Source organism: Prionailurus viverrinus, chromosome C1, assembly GCF_022837055.1.
Source record: "Prionailurus viverrinus isolate Anna chromosome C1, UM_Priviv_1.0, whole genome shotgun sequence".
NCBI lineage: Eukaryota > Metazoa > Chordata > Mammalia > Carnivora > Felidae > Prionailurus > Prionailurus viverrinus.
Genome location: NC_062568.1, coordinates 181343885 through 181365099, shown reverse-complemented (window position 1 = coordinate 181365099; position 21215 = coordinate 181343885). Strand labels below are relative to the sequence as shown.

At 42.8% G+C, this 21215-nt stretch overlaps 3 protein-coding genes across 15 annotated transcripts in view; 2 read left to right on the top strand and 1 right to left on the bottom strand.

Annotated features, from left to right (window-relative positions):
* Positions 1–13421, bottom strand: part of ZMYND12 (zinc finger MYND-type containing 12) — a 36914-nt gene extending 23493 nt beyond the window's left edge. For 2 of the 6 annotated variants that reach the window (XR_007154929.1, XM_047871948.1), the window contains exons 1-2: positions 13276–13353; positions 12821–13089 (exon numbers count right to left, since the gene is read on the bottom strand). Coding sequence is in view for 5 of the 6 variants with exons in the window: in XM_047871948.1 (XP_047727904.1) it covers positions 12821–12930 (110 nt within the window). In the remaining variant the exon portion in view is untranslated. Of the gene's footprint in view, positions 1–12820; positions 13121–13258 lie in introns of those variants that run through there. The other 4 variants (XM_047871952.1, XM_047871950.1, XM_047871953.1 and 1 more) reach the window with 4 other exon arrangements.
* PPCS (phosphopantothenoylcysteine synthetase) lies at positions 13288–16862 on the top strand. Of its 5 annotated transcripts, none has more exons than XM_047871956.1 (3): positions 13288–13412; positions 14203–14306; positions 16011–16862. In XM_047871956.1, the coding sequence occupies exons 2-3, from the start codon at positions 14214–14216 to the stop codon at positions 16332–16334; spliced, it is 417 nt and encodes a 138-aa protein (XP_047727912.1). In that variant the 5' UTR covers positions 13288–13412; positions 14203–14213; the 3' UTR covers positions 16335–16862. The 5 variants fall into 5 exon arrangements, with proteins under 5 accessions (XP_047727912.1, XP_047727910.1, XP_047727911.1 ...); XM_047871954.1 differs by lacking the exon at positions 13288–13412 and adding an exon at positions 13441–14031; XM_047871955.1 differs by lacking the exon at positions 13288–13412 and adding an exon at positions 13448–13586.
* A 2637-nt stretch (positions 16863–19499) lies between these two features.
* CCDC30 (coiled-coil domain containing 30) overlaps positions 19500–21215 on the top strand; it is a 131594-nt gene continuing 129878 nt past the window's right edge. For 3 of the 4 annotated variants that reach the window (XM_047873833.1, XM_047873831.1, XM_047873834.1), the window contains exon 1: positions 19500–20399. The gene's annotated coding sequence lies outside the window, so the exon portion shown is untranslated. The remainder of the gene's footprint in view (positions 20400–21215) is intronic. The other variant, XM_047873832.1, reaches the window with a different exon arrangement.

Here is a 21215-nt window from a genome sequence, read left to right as displayed (position 1 = left end):
TTGCACATTGATCTTGTATCCTGTAACCTTGCTGAATTCATGTATTAGTCCTAATAGTTTTTTTTTTTGTAGGTTCTTTAGGGATTTCTCTATATAAAATCATGTCATCACCAAAAAGAAGTCTTTTTTACTCCTTCTTTTCCAAGTTGGATGCCTCTTATTTCATTGTCTTGCCTAGCTGCCCCAACTAGTCCTAGAACAATGTTGCATAGAAGTAATAAAGGTAACATTCTTGTCTCATTCCTGATTTTTGGGGGGAGGGGGGGAAGCTTTCAGTCTTTGATCTCTCAATATGATGTTAGCTTTCTGTTTCTCTGTAAGTTTATTCACAGATACCCTTTACCAAGTTATGAAAGTTTCTTTCCATTCCTAATTTGTTGTGTCTTTATTATAAAGGGTGTTGGATTTTATCACATGCTTTTTCTGTATCTATTCAGATTATTGTGTGGTTTTTGTCTTCTAATCTGTTAAAATGATGTCTTAAACTGATTGATATTAGCATGTTGAGCCAACCTTGAATTCCTGGAAGAAATGCCACTTGGTCATGATGTATAATCCTTTTTTATATGCTGCTGGATTTGGTTTGCTAGTATTCTGTTGAGGATTTTTTGCACCCATATTCATGAGGGATGTTTATCTGTAGTTTTTTCTTGTGATATTTTTGTCTGGTTTTGATATTAGGGTAACGTGGGCCTCATAAAATGAGTTGGGGACTTTTTCTTCCTCTTTTACTTTTTGGAAGAGTTTTGAAGAATTTGAAGTTTTTGAAGAATCTTGAAGAACTTACTAGCATTAATTTTTAAGTATTTGATAGAATTCACTAGTGAAGTCATCTGGTCCTGGGCTTTTCTTTGTGGGAAGTTTTTGGTTGCTAGCTAAATCTTTTTAGTTAATAGATCAACTCAGATATTCTTTTTCTCTTCAGTCAGTTTGCCAGTTTGTGTCTTATTAGGAATATATTTCATCTAGGTTTTCTAATTCGTTGGCATACATTTCTACATTGTATTCTCTTATAACCTCTTTGATTTCTGCAAAGTTGCTACCAATGTCCCCACTTTGATTTCTGACTTTAGTAATTTGGGTGTTCTCTTCTTGGTCAATCTAAATAAAGGTTTGTCAATTTTGTTAATCTCTTTAAAATATCAATTTTTAGATTTTTTTTGCAAGATGGCGGCTTAGGAGGACGCTGGGCTCACCGCACGTCCTGCTGATCACTTAGATTCCATCTACACCTGCCTAAATAACCCAGAAAACCGCCAGAGGATTAGCAGAACGGAGTCGCCGGAGCCAAACGCAGACGAGAGGCCCACGGAAGAGGGTAGGAAGGGCGGCAGGAAGGGCGGCGAGGCGGTGCGCGCTCCACGGACTGGCGGGAGGGAGCCGGGGCGGAGGGGCGGCTCGCTGGCCAAGCAGAGCCCCCGAGTCTGGCTTGCAAAAGCGGAGGGGCCAGGTGGACTGTGTTCCCACAACAAGCGCGACTTAGCGTCTGGGAGGTCATAAGTTAACAGCTCTGCTCGGAAAGCGGAAGGCTGGAGGACAAAGGGAGGGAGAGCTGCTGAGCCCCCTGACGACAGAGCTCAGTTTGGTGGGGAACAAAGGCGCTCGCCAGCGCCATCTCCCCCGCCCATCCCCCAGCCAAAATCCCAAAGAGAACCAGTTCCTGCCAGGGAACTTGCTCGCTCCGCGCAAACACCCAACTCTGCGCTTCTGCGGAGCCAAACCTCCGGCAGCAGATCTGACTCCCTCCCGCTGCCACAGGGCCCCTCCTGAAGTGGATCACCTAAGGAGAAGCGATCTAAGCCTGCCCCTCCTGCCCCCGTGCACCTTGCCTACCCACCCCAGCTAATACGCCAGATCCCCAGCATCACAAGCCTGGCAGGGTGCAAGTAGCCCAGACGAACAACACCACCCCACAGTGAATCCCGCCCCTAGGAGAGGGTAAGAGAAGGCACACACCAGTCTGACTGTGGCCCCAGCGGTGGGCTGGGGGCAGACATCAGGTCTGATTGCGGCCCCGCACACCAACTCCAGTTATACACCACAGCACAGGGGAAGTGCCCTGCAGGTCCTCACCACGCCAGGGACTATCCAAAATGATCAAGCGGAAGAATTCCCCTCAGAAGAATCTCCAGGAAATAACAACAGCTAATGAGCTGATCAAAAAGGATTTAAATAATATAACAGAAAGTGAATTTAGAATAATAGTCATAAAATTAATCGCTGGGCTTGAAAACAGTATACAGGACAGCAGAGAATCTCCTGCTACAGAGATCAAGGGACTAAGGAACAGTCACGAGGAGCTGAAAAACGCTTTAAACGAAATGCATAACAAAATGGAAACCACCACAGCTCGGCTTGAAGAGGCAGAGGAGAGAATAGGTGAACTAGAAGATAAAGTTATGGAAAAAGAGGAAGCTGAGAAAAAGAGAGATAAAAAAATCCAGGAGTATGAGGGGAAAATTAGAGAACTAAGTGATACACTAAAAAGAAATAATATACGCATAATTGGTATCCCAGAGGAGGAAGAGAGAGGGAAAGGTGCTGAAGGGGTACTTGAAGAAATAATAGCTGAGAACTTCCCTGAACTGGGGAAGGAAAAAGGCATTGAAATCCAAGAGGCACAGAGAACTCCCTTCAGACGTAACTTGAATCGATCTTCTGCACGACATATCATAGTGAAACTGGCAAAATACAAGGATAAAGAGAAAATTCTGAAAGCAGCAAGGGATAAACGTGCCCTCACATATGAAGGGAGACCTGTAAGACTCGTGACTGATCTCTCTTTTGAAACTTGGCAGGCCAGAAAGAATTGGCACGAGATTTTCAGGGTGCTAGACAGAAAAAATATGCAGCCAAGAATCCTTTATCCAGCAAGTCTGTCATTTAGAATAGAAGGAGAGATAAAGGTCTTCCCAAACAAACAAAAACTGAAGGAATTTGTCACCACTAAACCAGCCCTACAAGAGATCCTAAGGGGGACCCTGTGAGACAAAGTCCCAGAGACATCACTACAAGCATAAAACATACAGACATCACAATGACTCTAAACCCGTATCTTTCTATAATAACACTGAATGTAAATGGATTAAATGCGCCAACCAAAAGACATAGGGTATCAGAATGGATAAAAAAACAGGACCCATCTATTTGCTGTCTACAAGAGACTCATTTTAGACCTGAGGACACCTTTAGATTGAGAGTAAGGGGATGGAGAACTATTTATCATGCCACTGGAAGCCAAAAGAAAGCTGGAGTAGCCATACTTATATCAGACAAACTAGACTTTAAATTAAAGGCTGTAACAAGAGATGAAGAAGGACATTATATAATAGTTACAGGGTCTATCCATCAGGAAGAGCTAACAATTATAAATGTCTATGCGCCGAATACCGGAGCCCCCAAATATATAAAACAATTACTCATAAACATAAGCAACCTTATTGATAAGAATGTGGTAATTGCAGGGGACTTTAACACCCCACTTACAGAAATGGATAGATCATCTAGACACACGGTCAATAAAGAAACAAGGGCCCTGAATGAGCCATTGGATCAGATGGACTTGACAGATATATTTAGAACTCTGCATCCCAAAGCAACAGAATATACTTTCTTCTCGAGTGCACATGGAACATTCTCCAAGATAGATCATATACTGGGTCACAAAACAGCCCTTCATAAGTTTACAAGAATTGAAATTATACCATGCTTACTTTCAGACCACAATGCTATGAAGCTTGAAATCAACCACAGAAAAAAGTCTGGAAAACCTCCAAAAGCATGGAGGTTAAAGAACACCCTACTAACGAATGAGTGGGTCAACCAGGCAATTAGAGAAGAAATTAAAAAATATATGGAAACAAACGAAAATGAAAATACAACAATCCAAACGCTTTGGGACGCAGCAAAGGCAGTCCTGAGAGGAAAATACATTGCAATCCAGGCCTATCTCAAGAAACAAGAAAAATCCCAAATACAAAATCTAACAGCACACCTAAAGGAACTAGAAGCAGAACAGCAAAGGCAGCCTAAACCCAGCAGAAGAAGAGAAATAATAAAGATCAGAGCAGAAATAAACAATATAGAATCTAAAAAAACTGTAGAGCAGATCAACGAAACCAAGAGGTGGTTTTTTGAAAAAATAAACAAAATTGACAAACCTCTAGCCAGGCTTCTCAAAAAGAAAAGGGAGATGACCCAAATAGATAAAATCATGAATGAAAATGGAATTATTACAACCAATCCCTCAGAGATACAAACAATTATCAGGGAATACTATGAAAAATTATATGCCAACAAATTGGACAACCTGGAAGAAATGGACAAATTCCTGAACACCCACACTCTTCCAAAACTCAATCAGGAGGAAATAGAAAGCTTGAACAGACCCATAACCAGCGAAGAAATTGAATCGGTTATCAAAAATCTCCCAACAAAGAAGAGTCCAGGACCAGATGGCTTCCCAGGGTAGTTCTACCAGACGTTTAAAGCAGAGATAATACCTATCCTTCTCAAGCTATTCCAAGAAATAGAAAGGGAAGGAAAACTTCCAGACTCATTCTATGAAGCCAGCATTACTTTGATTCCTAAACCAGACAGAGACCCAGTAAAAAAAGAGAACTACAGGCCAATATCCCTGATGAATATGGATGCAAAAATTCTCAATAAGATACTAGCAAATCGAATTCAACGGCATATAAAAAGAATTATTCACCATGATCAAGTGGGATTCATTCCTGGGATGCAGGGCTGGTTCAACATTCGCAAATCAATCAATGTGATACATCACATTAACAAAAAAAAAGAGAAGAACCATATGATCCTGTCAATCGATGCAGAAAAGGCCTTCGACAAAATCCAGCACCCTTTCTTAATAAAAACCCTTGAGAAAGTCGGGATAGAAGGAACATACTTAAAGATCATAAAAGCCATTTATGAAAAGCCCACAGCTAACATCATCCTCAACGGGGAAAAACTGAGAGCTTTTTCCCTGAGATCAGGAACACGACAAGGATGCCCACTCTCACCGCTGTTGTTTAACATAGTGCTGGAAGTTCTAGCATCAGCAATCAGACAACAAAAGGAAATCAAAGGCATCAAAATTGGCAAAGATGAAGTCAAGCTTTCGCTTTTTGCAGATGACATGATATTATACATGGAAAATCCGATAGACTCCACCAAAAGTCTGCTAGAACTGATACATGAATTCAGCAAAGTTGCAGGATACAAAATCAATGTACAGAAATCAGTTGCATTCTTATACACTAACAATGAAGCAACAGAAAGACAAATAAAGAAACTGATCCCATTCACAATTGCACAAAGAAGCATAAAATACCTAGGAATAAATCTAACCAAAGATGTAAAGGATCTGTATGCTGAAAACTATAGAAAGCTTATGAAGGAAATTGAAGAAGATTTAAAGAAATGGAAAGACATTCCCTGCTCATGGATTGGAAAAATAAATATTGTCAAAATGTCAATACTACCCAAAGCTATCTATACATTCAATGCAATCCCAATCAAATTTGCACCAGCATTCTTCTCAAAACTAGAACAAGCAATCCTAAAATTCATATGGAACCACAAAAGGCCCCGAATAGCCAAAGGAATTTTGAAGAAGAAGACCAAAGCAGGAGGCATCACAATCCCAGACCTTAGCCTCTACTACAAAGCTGTCATCATCAAGACAGCATGGTATTGGCACAAAAACAGACACATAGACCAATGGAATAGAATAGAAACCCCAGAACTAGACCCACAAACGTATGGCCAACTCATCTTTGACAAGGCAGGAAAGAACATCCAATGGAAAAAAGACAGCCTCTTTAATAAATGGTGCTGGGAGAACTGGACAGCAACGTGCAGAAGGTTGAAACTAGACCACTTTCTCACACCATTCACAAAAATAAACTCAAAATGGATAAAGGACCTAAATGTGAGACAGGAAACCATCAAAACCTTAGAGGAGAAAGCAGGAAAAGACCTCTCTGACCTCAGCCGTAGCAATCTCTTACTCGACACATCCCCAAAGGCAAGGGAATTAAAAGCAAAAGTGTTATTACTGGGACCTTATGAAGATAAAAAGCTTCTGCACAGCAAAGGAAACAACCAACAAAACTAAAAGGCAACCAACGGAATGGGAAAAGATATTCGCAAATGACATATCGGACAAAGGGCTAGTATCCAAAATCTATAAAGAGCTCACCAAACTCCACACCCAAAAAACAAATAACCCAGTGAAGAAATGGGCAGAAAACATGAATAGACACTTCTCTAAAGAAGACATCCGGATGGCCAACAGGCACATGAAAAAATGCTCAACGTCGCTCCTTATCAGGGAAATACAATCAAAACCACACTCAGATATCACCTCACACCAGTCAGAGTGGCCAAAATGAACAAATCAGGAGACTATAGATGCTGGAGAGGATATGGAGAAACGGAAACCCTCTTACACTGTTGGTGGGAATGCAAATTGGTGCAGCCGCTCTGGAAAGCAGTGTGGAGGTTCCTCAGAAAATTAAAAATAGACCTACCCTATGACCCAGCAATAGCACTGCTAGGAATTTATCCAAGGGATACAGGAGTACTGATGCATAGGGCCACGTGTACCCCAATGTTCATAGCAGCACTCTCAACAATAGCCAAATTATGGAAAGAGCCTAAATGTCCATCAACTGATGAATGGATAAAGAAATTGTGGTTTATATACACAATGGAATATTACGTGGCAATGAGAAAAAATGAAATATGGCCTTTTGTAGCAACGTGGATGGAACTGGAGAGTGTGATGCTAAGTGAAATAAGCCATACAGAGAAAGGCAGATACCATATGGTTTCACTCTTATGTGGATCCTGAGAAACTTAACAGGAACCCATGGGGGAGGGGAAGGAAAAAAAAAAAAAAGAGGTTAGAATGGGAGAGAGCCAAAGCATAAGAGACTGTTAAAAACTGAGAACAAACTGAGGGTTGATGGGGGGTGGGAGGGAGGAGAGGGTGGGTGATGGGTATTGAGGAGGGCACCTTTTGGGATGAGCACTGGGTGTTGTATGGAAACCGATTTGTCAATAAATTTCATTAAAAAAAATAAATAAATAAAATAAAATAAAATATCAATTTTTAGTTTTGTTGATTCTTTCTCTTGCTTCTCTATTCTCTATTTCACTTCTCTCTACTCTAATCTTTAATATTTTCCTCCTTCCATTAGTTTTGGGTTGAGTTTGCTTTTTCTTTCTCTAGTTTCTTTTTTTTTTTTTTTTCCAACATTTATTTATTTTTTGGGACAGAGAGAGACAGAGCATGAACGGGGGAGGGGCAGAGAGAGAGGGAGACACAGAATCGGAAACAGGCTCCAGGCTCTGAGCCATCAGCCCAGAGCCCGACGCGGGGCTCGAACTCACAGACCGCGAGATCGTGACCTGGCTGAAGTCGGACGCTTAACCGACTGCGCCACCCAGGCGCCCCTCTCTAGTTTCTTAAAGTGGAAGGGCAGGTCACTGATTTGAGATCTTACTTCTTTTATAACGTATGTGTTTATAGCTAGAAATTTCCCTCTGAGTACTGCTTTTACTGCATCCCGTAAGTTTTAGTATTGGTATTTTTGTTCTCATTTCATCTCAAAGCATTTTCTAATTTCCCTTGTGATTTCTTCTTTGACTCACAGGTTAAGACTGTGTTATTTCCATACATTCATAAATTCCCCAAATTTCCTTCTGTTATGACTAATATCATTCCGCTGTGGTTACAGAACATACTTTGTATAATTTCAACCCTTATAAATTTATTGAGACTTGCTTTATGGTCTAATACATGGTCTATCCTGGAGAATATTCCATATGCACTTGAGAAGAATGTATATAGATATCTGTTAGGTCTAGTTGGCTTATAGTGTTGTTCAAGCCTTGTATCTCCTTGCTTATCTCCTGTTCATTATTCACGGTGGAATACTGAAGTGTCCAACTATTAATTATTTCTCCCTTCTCTACTTCATGCATCTTGAGACTCTGTTGTTGGATACATAAATCATGAGTTTTTGCATTTCTACTGCCGATTATGTATTTTTACTCAAATGTCTAAGTTAACTGATTCAATTTATACATATTCCAAAACTGGTAACGATAACCTAGCACAGGGTCAGCAAAGTTTGTCTGTAAAGGGCCATATATTTTAGGCTTTGAGAGCTACATGGTCTCTGTTGTAAAAATTCAACTCTTGTGGTAGCACAAAAACAGTCATAGACAACATATAGCTTTGTTCAAACTCTCTCCCCTTCTTTCCTTCTGGGACAACGGAAATGCAATGAAGTATTTTCTCTTTAAACTGTAACTGCTATCATAGAAATGACATAAAGCACTTAAAAATTTTTATAGAGAATTACTGTAAACAAATCAATTAAAGCACTTAACAGCCAGGATATAGAAACAGTTGAGTTCCATAGGATATTTATTAAATAGGGACTTTTTGAATAATCGTGTGAGCAATGGAAATATTAATTTACTTAGCTGCCTGAATTTTTGTTCCACTGAGAGCATTTGACATATCTAGCCTTTCCAAATAAAATGAGCATTATTTATATATTCATGAGTTCTTTTTCTTATTCATCTGTCTAATCCCTAATACCCAGCACAGTCATGCATAAAGGAGTTGAAAATATATTTTCAATCAGGGCTCACAATCAAGTAGCCTGTGAGCTAGACATTTTTTGGCCAATATCATGTTTTGTTTTGTGTTTTAATAAGTTTGTTTAATTTTTTTTAAGTTTATTTATTTAAGAGAGACAGAGACAGCATGAGTAGGGGAGGGGCAGAGAGAGAGAGGGAGAGAGAGAATCCCAAGCAGGCTCCACGCTGTCAGCACAGAGCCCAAAGTGGGGCTTGAATTCACCAAACCATGAGATCGTGACCTGAACTGAATCTAAGAGTTGAACACTTAACCGATGAAGCCATCCCAGCCCCCCAACCATTACCATGTTTTTTAGACTAAATTTGGAAGACATTAGGCAGGACACTCATTCTGCAGTTTACCACAGATCATACTGTCTCCTACTATTGAATGCCACTTCACTATTCGTTTTCTTTTCCTGATCAGTGAAAACATTTAAATTTGTGCCCCACATGTTAAATAAAACTTACTGCAAATCACTCTTATCTATATGCAATGATTTGTTAACTTACAGTACTAAAGCCTCTTGTAACTTTCTGTAATGTTTCAGTGTGCACTTTAATAAAATTGCCTTTTCTTACAAATGTTCTGTTTCCTGGCTATATTCTCATAATCCAATATAGAACAATATGTGCAAGATTAACAGAGTGTATAAAACAGATGTGTTTATATGAAAAGAGTATAAAGAAGTTGACCAAAATATCAGACTATTAATCTCTAAATTGTGAGACTATACATTTTTCTTCTTTATTTTTTATATTTTCAAATTCTCTATAGTAAGCATGAGTTACATTAATAATTAGGGAAAAAAATCTTTTGGGGTGCCTGGGTGGCTCAGTCAGTTGAGCATCCAACTTTGGCTCAGGTCATGATCTCACAGTTCATGAGTTCAAGCCCTGCATCGGGCTTTGTGCTGACAGCTCAAAGCCTGGAGCCTGCTTCCAGTTCTGTGTCTCCAGCTGTCTCTGCCCCTCCCCTGATCACCCTCTGTCTCTCACTCTCTCAAAAATAAATAAACATTTTAAAACATTTTAAAAGAAAAAAACTCTTTTGCAAAAAAAGAGGAAAAAAAAACTTTCACAAATTCAAGTTTACTGTCCTTCTGGCTCCTTAAATTTGGAATGAAGGAAAAGAATATTTACTGAGTGTCAGTTTGGTTTCTGGCATGATGCTACATGCTTTGCACTCAACCACAAAACCTGGTGAGGGAGGAGTATTAAAGTCCCCATTTCTGAGATGCAGAACAATTAACTCAGCTTTATTTTATGGAAAAATCTTAAAATCCCCAGGACACAAGCATAGAGAAATCTGAAGAAAAGAAGGTGGAGGGGAGAGGAGAACACCTTAAAGAGAATTAAAGGCAGTGAAAGAAGAGAAAGGAACTAATGGTGGATAGGGGCATAGGAAATAATAACTTATTCATGCATTCATCACATATTTAGTTCTGACTGTTTCACGACACTCTGCAAGAGACTGTAAGGTATATACAGATGGGTCTGACACAGATCAAAAGACAGCATTTGCAGGATAGTCCTACACATATTCAACATAATATCCTGCATTAATGGAACATAATAAAATTGAGATAGCACACATGTCAACAACTAAAATGAAGAAGGGAAGTAAGAGTCATCTGAGAGTAGAGAGTGACGACAAAGTGAGTTGAGAGGAAGAAGGAATTACTTCTGGCTGCAGGGATGAAGGCAAGAAGGAAAGAAGTAGATGCTCATATCAGGTAGAGGCTCTCCTCTCTCCCCTGAGTGCCAGGCCTGTACTTGAAGTGGTTTACTAGCCATCTCTCCCAAGGGACCTGAAGGCCCTCAAACTGTGTATCCCCTACCCAATCTGTCACCCCCCACCACCTCCTTCTGTGTTAATAGGTTTACTATCCACTCAGAAGCTCGCTTATTCAACAAATGATCACTGAGTGTGCGGTATGTGCAGCCAGTAGGTTTAGTAAGAGACACAGATACTAAACAAGTAAACACGAAATACAAAAGTACAGGAAAAACGAAGAAAAAGGTGAGCGAGAAAACTCAGAGAGGAGTACTTCCAGAAAGACCTCTTTGAAGAAATAACATTCCTGAGAACTGAAGGATGAGAGGGAGCTTGGGGCTGAAGAGGACGTTCCTAGTAGAGAAAACAGTCCAGGCAAAGACACTGAGGGAGGAAAGGACTTGGCAAACTAGACCTGAAGAAAACCTCGGTAACTACATCAAGGAGAAGAGAGGGTGAGTGTAGTGGGAAATGAAGGTAGAGAAATGACCAGGGCTTTGTAGTTTTTGCTACAAATCCTGAATTGTATTCTAAAGGCAATGAAGACACTGCAAGAAAAACACAGATGCCATCCCTTCCCTCATGGGATATACAGACCTAGTGAGGAATATGGACTATTAAACAACTGATGTCAATCTGTGTCCTAAATTTTAGGCTAGGGAACATATAGAGTGCTGCGAGAGCACTGAGGAGGAACACCTAATTCAGTCGGAGAGAGGTAGATTCACTTTCTACTAGGATCACTGCAACAACTTCTTTTTTTTTTTTTTTTTTTGTTTTAACATTTATTCCTTTTTGAGAGACAGAGTGTGAGCAGGGAAGGGGCAGAGAGACAGAGAGAGAGAAACAGAATCCGAAGTAGGCTCCAGGCTCTGAGCTGTCAGCAAAGAGCCCGATGAGGGGCTCAAACTCACGGACTGCAAGATCATGACCTGAGCTGAAGTTAGATGCTTAACTGACTGAGCCACCCAGGTGCCCCAACTGCAACAACTTCTTAATCAGTGATGCGGCCTCCAGGGTCTACCTTCCAATTTATCTTCCACACTGCTACTGTCATCCTTCCTTAACACAAGGGAGAGCCCGTCAAAACGATCCATGACATCCCAGAGGATAAATTCCAAACTTCTCCATCTCATGTCACCATCTGGCCCTAACCTGTATCTTCTTGGTTTAAACTCCTACTACTACCTACCACAATCGTTTTTAAACGTTCTTTTTAGTAAGAAATACATTTTACCATTACAAACACACATATCCACATAAAATGCTAAAAATTTTCAAGAAACAATTCAAGTAGGGTTACTCTGATACTTTCTATGTTATTCTACTTTCTTCCTTAAAAAAGTGCATTTTCCTTAAAACGCTGGTTGTGATTTATCCATGATCTGCTAATGGGTCCAGTCTGCAATGTGAAAATGAGCAACTGCTTCCTCCACTACCTTCTCTACCCGGCTCTGAATAAACTCTGTTCTTTTAGCTTTTACCCAAGTAGACCTGGATGCCAGGAGTACCCTGCCCTTCTGTCTTCATTGTTCATTCACCTAGCAATTTCCTACTGACGTTTCAAGAGTCATCGCAAACATTATTTACTCAGAGAAACCTTTCCAGATACTGCCCCCAGCCACTAGGCTTCCATCCTTAGAGGTCCCCGGAAACAGCGCACCTTGAGTGACAGTACTTGTCATGCTGAGTCTACTATAATGACTTTTTAAAACAAGTTAGTTTGCTGGACTAGGTTTCTGGCCATCTGCCACCTAGCAGTTTTATCTCAGGTCCAACATAGGTCTAATTGGAAGCAAAGATCAGGGGATGTTATGTTGAACGAATGAAATCTCATCTCATTTTCTACTACCCTCCCCACACTCTCACCGTCTTGGCTGTGCACCAAACTGGCCTGGTTTCTATTCCTCAAACACACCACAGCCTTTACACCCTCAGAGCCCAGCATTTCCACGTTGGACTGCTCCTACTTTATTTTCACATCAGTATCTACCCTCCAAGAAGCTGTCTGCCCTACTTCCCATCACATTTCCTTTGTCTTTATGGCATTTATGACTCTCTGAAATTATCTTGTTTTCTTTTTATCTATCTTCCGCATTAGTATGTTAGATCTTTGAGGGGCACAGTCCACCAAGTTTCCACTAGTAACTTCAGCTTCTAGAACAGTGCATTGCGCACAGTAGGCGGTCAACAAAACATCTGGTGACGAATGAATGAGTGGGAGAAGAGGCACACACAGAAGTCTTGGGGACCTGTCTTGAAACCGCCTTGAGTGTTCCCTGGCAGAGCTGGTGCTATGGCTTACGTTGGGCACCCAGACCTGTAATGGGGAGAGAGGGAGGGAGTTGAGGGGCCCACGTGCCACATTTCAGGGCCTACCAGTAATAAGTGACCGTGCAGGCCGTGCACACGCGCTCGGCCGGGGCTTCGCACACTTCGCAGCAGAGCCGGCGCCCCTTGGGCACCGCCAGCGGGCAGATGATGTCCATGTTGCAGCCAGCGGCGTCTTCGGTCCCCAGGACGGTTGCCTGGAGAGGACACGCCGGACGCCGGCGTCACGTGACCACTACCGGGCAGCCTCGTTCCCAGGAATTCAAGCTCAGGGGGGAGAAGCGCAGTTCCACTGACATCTAGAGTGTATTTGTGGGCTTAAAAAATAATAATAATTTAAAAAAAAACACACAAAACTCCCTCCCCCCCCCCCCCCCCCGTTAAGTCCCGAAGGTTAAATGGCCGGGCAATCTGACTCCAGTGGAATCAAAGTCCAGGAAGGTCTATACGGTGGCCGGTTAGAGGCAAAAACGGACAGTTCATTACCGGAGGAGGAAACTAACATGAGGGGATGTGACTCTTCCAGATGCCTGCCCGCCCACAAGTCCCGCTAGCTGAGGGTCACCTCTGCCGCGCTGTGGGTCGAAACCGGCACGCCTCCCCCGACGCGGAGAAGGCTGGCGCCGGCGTGCGGCGTAAGGTAAAGGTCCGCCCCCTCGCTATTGCGGCTGCGCGGGGACCTGGAGCCGGGCTGGGGCGCGGCGCCGGTGGCGGTAGAGTGTGCGCCAGTGTGGGGCGCGCCCAGGGACTGATGGCGGAAGTGGACCTGGTCGCCGAGTTCCCCAAGCCTGCGGGAGCTGCGCGCTACGCCGAGGTTATGGCTCGCTTCGCCGCCAGGCTGGGCGCGCAGGGCCGGCGGGTGGTGTTGATCACGTCCGGCGGCACCAAGGTCCCCCTGGAAGCCCGACCAGTGCGCTTCCTGGACAACTTCAGCAGCGGGCGGCGCGGTGCCACCTCGGCCGAGGCCTTCCTGGCCGCGGGCTACGGGGTCCTGTTCCTGTACCGCGCTCGCTCCGCCTTCCCTTTTGCCCACCGCTTCCCGCCCCAGACCTGGTTGTCGGCGTTGCGGCCCAGCGGCTCAACCCCTTCGGGCTTGCTGAGCCTGGAGGCCGAGGAGAATGCACTTCCGGGCTTCGCGGCCGCTCTGCGGAGCTACCAGGAGGCTGCGGCTGCCGGCACCTTCCTTGCCGTGGAGTTCTCCACTTTGGCGGACTATTTGCATCTGCTGCAGGCTGCGGCCCAGGCGCTCAATCCGCTGGGTGCGTGCTCTAGGAGTCCAAGGTTTCCTGCAGGCAGAGCCTTTCTCCCCCAGACACTTTTCCCCTCACCTTTTCATTATCCGCGGTCTCACAGCCAAGGGAGCCTGAGTTGAAAAGGACCCGATCCCATATCCCACTCCGATTTATTACACCCTGTGCTTCTCTCTGCAGGCTCTTCTGCGATGTTTTACCTGGCTGCGGCCGTGTCAGATTTCTATGTTCCTGTCTCAGAAATGCCTGAACACAAGATCCAGTCATCTGGGGGCCCACTGCAGGTGACAGGCGCTTCTCTTCCAGAGATCTGATCCCCCTATAATCAATCTTGGGTTAATTCCCTCTTGATCTGGAGATGGCCTTTCTGCATTCCGTATGTGCTAGGCACTAGGGATACAGAGATGAATAAGACACCGCCCTCCCTCAAGAACCTCACACTCTAGTGAGGGAGCTGGACACAGACATAATTACAGTACAGAGTGATAAATGCTCTAGTAGAGGTACGTACAAAGTGAAGTCAGAGCATGGGGTGAGTGAATCTTGGGGAAGTCAAGGAAGGCTTCCTGGAAGAGATGACATAACTGGGTTTTAAAAGATGAGTAGAGAGTATACCAGACAAAGTAGGGAAGGTCATTACAGATTGAGTACAGATTGAAGTTTGGAAATGAGCAGTATGCGGTGAACTGAAATTCTTTGGTAAGGCTGGAGAGCAGGGAGAGTGGGGAGCTGGGCAGGGGGTGGGGAGACTGAAGAGAGCTTACTTCGCAGAAGATTTTGTATTCCCTCTTAAGGAACTTTATCCTGTGGAGCTAAGGAAAACAAGTAGGAGAATGAGACAAAAATTCTTGTTTGAAAAGAACATTCTGGCATCAATAGGAAAGGTAAATTAGAGAGAGAGAGGTGGGTGTAAGATAACCATGGTGGCTGTAGTTTGAGGAAGGGGTATGGGGTGGCTAGTGGTGTGGTTCAGATGTTGAGATGATCTGGCTTCTTGGAACCTGAGAGAGTTCTTAATCATTTATGATACAAGCAGAATTTAAAAGGAGAAACTCTGCCTGTGGGACACTTGCTGTTCATTTGTTCAACAGATAATTTATTGAGTACCCTCTATATGCCAAATACTATGGCAGGACTTGGAGATAAAGCAGTGTAAAGAAATACACTATGCCCCTATGTTACTTCTCCTTTGCAGAGGAGACCATAAATAAGCCAAATCCATACTATGTTAGATAGTGGAAAATGCTAAGCAGAAAAATTAAGTGGGGAATGTATGTATAATCCCTATGCTAACTTTCTGAGGGGGAAATCCTGATAATTATCGTAGTAAATTCACACTTTTAAAAATCTGGGAGCTTTGGTGTATCCTGTATTTTTCGGTTCTTCCTTGAAAGTACACAAACCGACTCAACATTCTTAGAAGGGATCAAGAATGGCATAGTGGGAGTTTTGATCAAATGAAAATAAAAATCAGTTCTGTTTCTTCACCGCTAAGATGTGTTACGAGTGACAGTGTTTAAGTGGAGTCAAATAGCCATTCTACCGGTGCAAGAAATATTTTAGGCAGAGGTTTAAAAACCCAACTTTAATTAAATTTCTGCCAAAGTTACATTTGGGTTATAGATTTGCATGAACAGATTATTTGCATTTGTTTGAGTGTTTGGTACAATGAGGGGAATGTTGAATAAAATATAATTCTCTTTTCCTAGAGCTCTGTTAATGGTAATGAGGGTGGTAGGGCAAGGTTAATTCATGGCTTGTCCCAGGATTTGTATAAAGCCTTGGAATTAGGTATCTTTATGAACCCTCTAGAACCAAGGCTTTTAAGCCAAGCATGTACAAATGCTTTGAAAAGTTTGACAATGAGAAATACCACTTAAACTGACTTAGCCAAAAATCTGAGTCCTTGCTTCCTTAGTTTCCCATGAGATTGACCTGGTAGATACTGAGCTTTGTTTGCTTATTAAGCTTTTCTTTTTCCAATACAGATAACAATGAAGATGGTGCCAAAAATGCTTTCTCCTTTGGTTAAAGACTGGGCTCCCAAAGCATTTATAATTTCCTTTAAGTTGGAGACTGACCCTTCCATCATACTTGATCGTGCACGGAATGCTTTGGAAGTTTATCGACATCAAGTGGTGATAGCTAATAGCATTGAGTCACGACGGTCCTTTGTGGTTATTCTAACCAAAGACTCAGAAACCAAGATATTGCTATCAGAGGAAGAAGTAGAGAAAGGTGTAGATATAGAAGACAAGATAGTGGATGATCTTCAGTCTCGACACACGGCTTTTATACATGACAAAAACTGAAGTGAAAAGCCTTTGTAGGATCAAAACTTGTTCAGCGGATCAGGGCTCTTACAAGTGGTGAAAATAAACCCTTTGCTTTCATAAAGACAGAGAAAATGAAGGGAGAAAGCAGTGAGTGGTATGCAGGTGAATATAGTTTGGTATTTGTCTTTTAAAGGTCATTTCATACTCCATAAAAATGAAAACAAGAGCAAAGCAGTTACGACCAAACCACCTGACACACTCACCTGATTATCATCTGGATTTTGAAAATGAACGCAAACTGTTGCTCACCTTTAGAAAAAGAGCTCATTGGGAATTATATGCCTCCGCATATACGTGTGAGGCCTGAATATCAACCTTCTTCATACTATGAGAAGGATTAGGGATGCATGAATGGCCATGCCTTGAAGATCAAATATTTCTTGATGCCTACTATGTGGTAGGTCCTGAGGATTATGAAGATTAAAAAGATGAGTAAATATGTCTCTGTTTGGGAAATGGATGTATGAATAATAAAGTGCAATAAAGTATGTGCCCAAAAGCCAACACAATGGAAATGATGTTGTTTTTATCAAAGATGGGAGTAGGAGAGAAGGACACTTCCCTTGGGATAGATTCCCTGTAGAATGATGTGCTTCCTTCCCCCTACATTTACTTTTTGCTCCTTTTTCTAGATTGACTCTATTTGACATAACAGTTTGCCTTTCAAATATTTTAGAACTGCTCTTAGGGGAAATTTAACTTTGGCTTCTACCCCGGGGCCAGGCAGGGACCTATTAGTGCCTTCTGCCTTGAGGGAAGCTTTACAATGTGGTAAGGAGTATGGGTTTTGGAGTCAAACCTAAGTTTGATGGTTCCAGCTGTGTCACCTGTGACCTTTGTAACCTTACACCCTTAACTTCCTCTCAGGCTCCTCATTTATAAACCAGAGATAATAAATCTCTCTGCTAAGTAATGCCCTTTGTGGCGAGGATTAGATAAAACAGTGAAGATAAAGCATTAGTCTGGTGCCTGGCATGTAGATTTTTCACCTGCGCTTAAGTTTTCTGGTGTATTTTCTGGCGGTGGCAGTATTATTCTGGTGCCTCGCTTGGTCCCTGAATTCTTAAGATTTCAAAGCAACTTTCACTGTCCTGAGCTTTGGGTTGGGAGTGCACAAGAAGTGTGGTTCAGAAAAATCCCCTAATGATCTGTAGGATGATCCAGAGTGCATATTGAAAAATTACCATTAATAAGTAGATAGAAATAGGAGTTATACATATTTGATTTAAAATGCTGTTAGTGGAGCACCTGGTCACTTGGTAGGTTAAGCATCTACCTCTTGGTTTTGGTTCAGGTCATGATCTCGCGGTTTCACGAGTTCAAGCCTGGAATCGGGTTCTGCACTGGCAGCACAGAGCCTGCTTGGGATTCCCTGTCTCTGTCTCTCTCCCTGTCCCCCACTCGCGATGACTCTCTCTCTCAAACTTTTAACAAAATAAAATATAATTAGTGCTATTTCATGGAGTTGGGAAGGGTACCCCCTTGTGTCTAATGACAGGCACAATTTTAGTTGAAAAGATTTGAGTAGAGGTGCCGAAATGCACTGAAATAAATCAGTAAGTCAGGAGATGTGACTCTTTGAGCAGAGGAAAAATAACTGCAGCAATCAGGACTATTCTGTAAGCAGCAGTTTCGTTGAACAAAAATTTTAAATTAACTTAAGGTCCAATTAGCAAAACCTCAAAGACAACAAGCTCTGTCAGCAGTGGCTGCAGTACTGAAGGGATAGGAAGCAAAAGATTGATTTTCTTCCCTACATCTATAGCTTTATGTGAATGATGACTGTCATTATGATGTTGGAATGTCCAATAAGAGCAAATGGAGTGAAAACTAGAAGAGATCTTAATGTTTGTTTCTGCCATAATTATTACTTCCCTGGAGAACCATTTCCTATCCTGTTTTGTTATGCTTAAATAAACGCCACTTCCCTACATGCAATTATTTAAAGTGTTTCCCAATTCAGTTTAATTTTCATTTGAAGCACTTAAACAGTATTCACACATGTTAATATTCCAAGAGATTTTTTGTTTCTTTAACAGCAAATAGGAGTGTGCAAGGGAAGAAATAATGAAAAGGAACATGAGTCAATGAGAGCGAATGAGAAGGCACTTGATCTAGATTGGATGACCAAGGATTGTTTGGAGGAAGTGACACTTGAACTGATAAGTAGGAGTTAAGTGGGCCGGAAGTGATGGTGGTGAGCATTTTAGATCAGAGTAAAAACACTTGCAGGGCTCTTGCACGAGGAAATGGTTGAAGCACTTACAGAAAGTAAGGGATAAGATCTGTCCAGACAACTGGCCAAGCTTTGGAAAGGATCCTATGTGGAACTAGAATAAGACTGAAATGTACCTGTGTGGGATATCAGCAAAGCAAGGGCCCCCAAAACAGGAGTCAAATCAAGCTTTGAAGAACTAGAATCTTGCAATAAGAGCATTTAAATGAAGATGATATAAACCAAGCCTCTGTCAAATTGTCACTTAGAAATTATTTTGCATGACATAGGTGGAGGAAGGAAGGGTTCATCCAAACTGAATTTTCAGTGCTTGGGACTTCTCCTTCCCCTCCTCCTCCTCTTCTTCCTCCTCCCCACCCCCCCCCCCTTTCTTCTTCTTCTTCTGCTCCTTCTTCTTTAGTGCTTAGAACTTCTAAAGGACTCTGTCTCAGGGACAATTCTAGTCAAGTCCGGTTTATTCATGTTTTACAGTAATAAAGACGGGTCCAAAAATGTGATTTGTCTTAGGCGCCCCAGGTAGTGACGGATCTAGGCTTAAAACTCAGAACTCCTGACCCCTCTCCCTTTTAAGAATGAAGTTACTTCTAGAAAAAAATAAAACCATTAGGCCCGGTCTTTAGATAAGGCCAGGCGGGAAGCTATTTGATAGTTATAAATGCCCGCTAACAAAATGTATCCCCGAAGTAGCAAGCGTGCGCCGGGTTGTGACCATGGTTACTGCAAAGCCAACGGAATGAGCCGTACCTTCAATCCTGCCCAAAAACCCCGCCCCACGACCCAAAAGCCAATGGTGTGCACTGTCTCCACAGGAAGAGCAGCCCCTGAGCCAATAGTGCGCGTCGTTTCTATGGTTCCCGCCGGAAGGATGCCTTGGCGTCCCTGCGGCCAGCGCGGTTGCTATGACGCTCCGGCCTGAGAAGGCACCTGCAGCTGGCAGCGGAGCAACGGTGGAGGAGCCGTGCGACTCGGGACTCTCCAAAAGACAATTTCCGACCTGGTTCCTGAGGTTCCCCCTGTTCCCGCTTCAGCCCCGAGGAGGAAAGCGCCTACTCCCCGTCCCTTTTCAGCATTCTACGTCTTTCCCGCTCGTCTCCCCAGTATGGCCTGAAACAGGAGAGCCTGTCGTAGCTCTGCCTTTGTAGTCGCGGGCTGGAGTGAAACCGCCTGAAGAAGGGCTCGTCCGTCTCCTGGGACCCAGCCGCCCCAGGCCTTTAGGTTTAGGCTGCCTGTCTTGCTGAGAGAGAGCTTGGAACCCCGTCAGTCAGCTAGGCGGGCGTTCCTTTTCCCACCGCCCAGGCGAAGACTCGGCCCTGCACCGCCAACCGCGCCTGAAGGTCCCGGCCCGGACGAAGTCCTCGGAGCCACGGCTTCCCCTGGTTGTAGGCTGTTTTCTGCCTTTTCGCCTTAGGTTCATCATGCGGAACCTTAATTCCCGATGAAGCTCTGGAGGCCTTTTGTATCTTCAGCATCAGACGTCATCAAGTCAGTTACTTTCTGCCTTTCCAGCTACAACCTCATCCATTTCTCTCATCACCCAGAGTGCCAGTTTTCTCATCCTGCTCATTCCACAGCCATTTTCACCCTTTCTTGTCCACGCTGCGCGTCACTGAATGTCCATTCGTCTCCACCACCTCTGCCATCTATAGACCACCTCCCTCTGCTTTCCTACTACAATGCTTTGGGTAGCTAAGTATTCCACATTCTCCAGCTCTGGGATCATTTGGAAGATTTTCTCTGTTTCTCTGCACTGTGGCAAGCTTCCTGTCTTGGGTAAACTAGAGACTAACATGGAGAAGCGCACATTGGTAAATACAAACAGTAAATTTCTACAAGCCTAGTGTGTTTTGAAAGTGGAGGGGAAAACAACCAAAATGCATTTTTAGGTCGGTCCCAGGCTTATATAAAGAAAGAAGATTGTTCCTGGCTCAAGTGAATACTATGTTAGGTATACACGATGCTTTCATGCATGTGAAAAGATCATTCAGGATGATCATGTAACAGGATTTCAACTTTCATAAGCCTATATGAATTCAATGCCTTGATACGATAGAATTTTCTGGAGAGGAGATGCTTGAAACAGCATCTCTTGTGCCTTCTCTTCATGTCAGTTTCTTAATTAGAAGGCGTTCTTTGCTATGTGAGCCAAGAAACAGAAATGATGAGGAGTGGTTGAAAATAAATATTTTTGGCAAAGGAGCACTCTTAGTGGTCCTTAAAAGACTGGAACATAGGACCTTAAAAATAGAGTGAGTTTCATTTAGAGCCAGTGCAATTTCCTTTTAGTTGGAAAACTTTATTTAAATTGTCTTAAAGTATGTGTTCCTTGTTGAGTCTTACTATTTCTTTCTCAGTATTCGGATTTAAATGTAAACCATTTTGAATATACGCAAAGTGTACACTTTGAGAGGGTATTTTGGGAGCCAGAATGATTTGGATATTTTTATTTCTCAGGTCAATTACGACACTTATTTATGATATCTCATACTTACAGCCAGGTCAAGTTTCCAAACACTGAGAAGTTCAGCTTTCTCTTCTATAATAGATTGGGGGGGGGGGGGGGTAGAAGTTCTGAAACTTTTTCAGTTGTTCACATTTAATGGATAAATTCTAACTTTTGAAAA

Coding starts and splice junctions, on each gene's coding strand:
- PPCS (XM_047871954.1), top strand. CDS start 13,524: ATGGCGGAAGTGGACCTGGTCGCCGAGTTCCCCAAGCCTGCGGGAGCT. Junction 14,032..14,202: donor CCAGGCGCTCAATCCGCTGG/GTGCGTGCTCTA, acceptor TTCTCTCTGCAG/GCTCTTCTGCGATGTTTTAC. Junction 14,307..16,010: donor CATCTGGGGGCCCACTGCAG/GTGACAGGCGCT, acceptor TTTCCAATACAG/ATAACAATGAAGATGGTGCC.